A 1,831-nucleotide genomic window follows, 5' to 3' on the forward strand; every position below is an offset into this window, starting at 1 on the left:
GAGGTTTAAGCGTGGCTCAGGCATCTCATATCGTAGTTGTGTTCGATGAACTGAAGCGGCATCGCTCTAACACGCATTTAACAAACACCTCTAGTGCATGAAAAAAAATGGAGAGCTAGCACACACCCATACTATTCCATCCAAGAAAAATGCAAGGAAGAGGGGAGAGGGGGGCTGTGCTATATATAGGCAGAGGACTTTAGTCCCGGTTTGAGACACAAACCGGGACTAAAGGTGGCGCACATGCGGGCTGCACCCCACGTAGCCCTTTAGTCCCGGTTTGTGTCTCAAACCGGGACTAAAGGCTCGTTACGGGCCGAGACTAAAGCCTCGAGGAAGGCATTGCGATTTGGGGCGACGTGACCGATCCTTTAGTCCCGGCCCAGAGGCAGACCGGGACTAAAGGGTCCCGGCCAAAGGCCCGTTTTCCACTAGTGTTGGTACTACTCCATCCATTCTTAAATATAAAAAAACTCAACAAATTAACTATAAATTACACACGAATATATATAGACATATTTTAAAATATAAATTTATTTATTTTATTTTGTATATAGTTCATAAAAAATTCTAATAGGTCTTATATTCAAAGTAGGCAACATGTAACTCGGCGTCGATTTTGAATTACCAAAGTCGTTTTATTTATCTTTTATTTATTATACAGGGCATAAAGCACTTGTTTTGTTGATCATTTCGATATATATAGCGTGCTATGCCATCACACCGTCAAGTAGGCTAATCGTGTATTCAGGCTCCAAACTTGGATTTGTAGTCCCGCCACAGCTGCTGCACGTTCTTGCCGAGAATCTGCGCGAAGAAGTCGTCGGTGTACCCACTCTTCATCTTGGCGTTGAGCTGCGCGACGAACCCGGGCTTCAGTGAGTCGCAGTAGTCGAGGAACCTCGCCGTGACGTCGTACCCCTGATCCCACCGGTCTCCCTGCCCCGGCTTCACCCAGTGCCCCGGCGCGAACCCGGCCTTGAGCCGCACGTAGTCGGCGATCCCCTCGATGAGCCCGCCGTTCGCCTTGCCCTGCCCGTTCCACTGCCACACGTGCGTCGCCTCGTGGTACAGCACGCCGGTCACCTCCTTCTTGACATCGCCGGAGATGCTGGCGACGTACTGGGCGCTGAGGTGGATGCCGTTGGCGCTGGTGAAGGCGACGCCGCTGATGTCCTCGACGACGAGGGTGACGGCGTTGACAGGCTTGCGGTCGCCGACGGCGCGCTGGTTGAAGGTTTTCCAGATGAAGGCGGAGGCCTCGGAGAGGACCTTCTTGGAGTACGGGAGGCCGACGGCCTGCTCGAACAGCCGGCCGCCGGAGGTGCCCGACGCCTTGTTCGACGCGTCGAACGTCACTGCCTGGGCCGTCGCGGCCAAGGCCACCAGGAGGAAAGAGGCGACCGTGGCTACCTGAAGCTTCATTTTGTAGTGGGTGTTGCTACTACGTGCCTGTGTCGCTGAGCTAGTGGTAGATGTGATTTGCTGCCTGTGCTACGGGATTATATATAGGGTGCTCATGCCTGATGGTAGTGGTACTACGTGTTAACTTCAGTCAAAAACACTGACTTGACTTGGTCTACTTTGGTGGCCCGATCTCTGCAAAAAATGTGATGCAAGAAAGTTCGGAGGATTACGTTGTCTTCACATAAAAAATTCGGATATATTTGTCTGTTTCTCTCCTGATTTCCTGAAACAGAACTGCACTACAAGCCTTATCTGCACCGCAAGACTTATCTTTGTTTATCCGTCTCATCATCGTGTATCCCACGTGTAGCAACTCCAACCCCTCCATACATTTCGTCTACTGGCGTACGTTTGAGTCTCATGG

At 51.2% G+C, this 1,831-nt stretch overlaps 1 protein-coding gene across 1 annotated transcript; it reads right to left on the minus strand.

The window, feature by feature from the left end:
- Positions 1–617: 617 nt before the first annotated feature.
- LOC123409993 lies at positions 618–1,473 on the minus strand. Its single transcript, XM_045102865.1, has one exon. The coding sequence runs from the start codon at positions 1,423–1,425 to the stop codon at positions 748–750; it is 678 nt and encodes a 225-aa protein (XP_044958800.1). The 5' UTR covers positions 1,426–1,473; the 3' UTR covers positions 618–747.
- Between the last annotated feature and the right edge of the window lie 358 nt (positions 1,474–1,831).

This window comes from Hordeum vulgare, chromosome 1H (assembly GCF_904849725.1).
Source record: "Hordeum vulgare subsp. vulgare chromosome 1H, MorexV3_pseudomolecules_assembly, whole genome shotgun sequence".
Taxonomy (NCBI): domain Eukaryota; kingdom Viridiplantae; phylum Streptophyta; class Magnoliopsida; order Poales; family Poaceae; genus Hordeum; species Hordeum vulgare.

What these genes read in the sequence shown, in the direction of transcription:
- LOC123409993 (XM_045102865.1), bottom strand. Translation starts at nt 1,425, where the DNA reads ATGAAGCTTCAGGTAGCCACGGTCGCCTCTTTCCTCCTGGTGGCCTTG.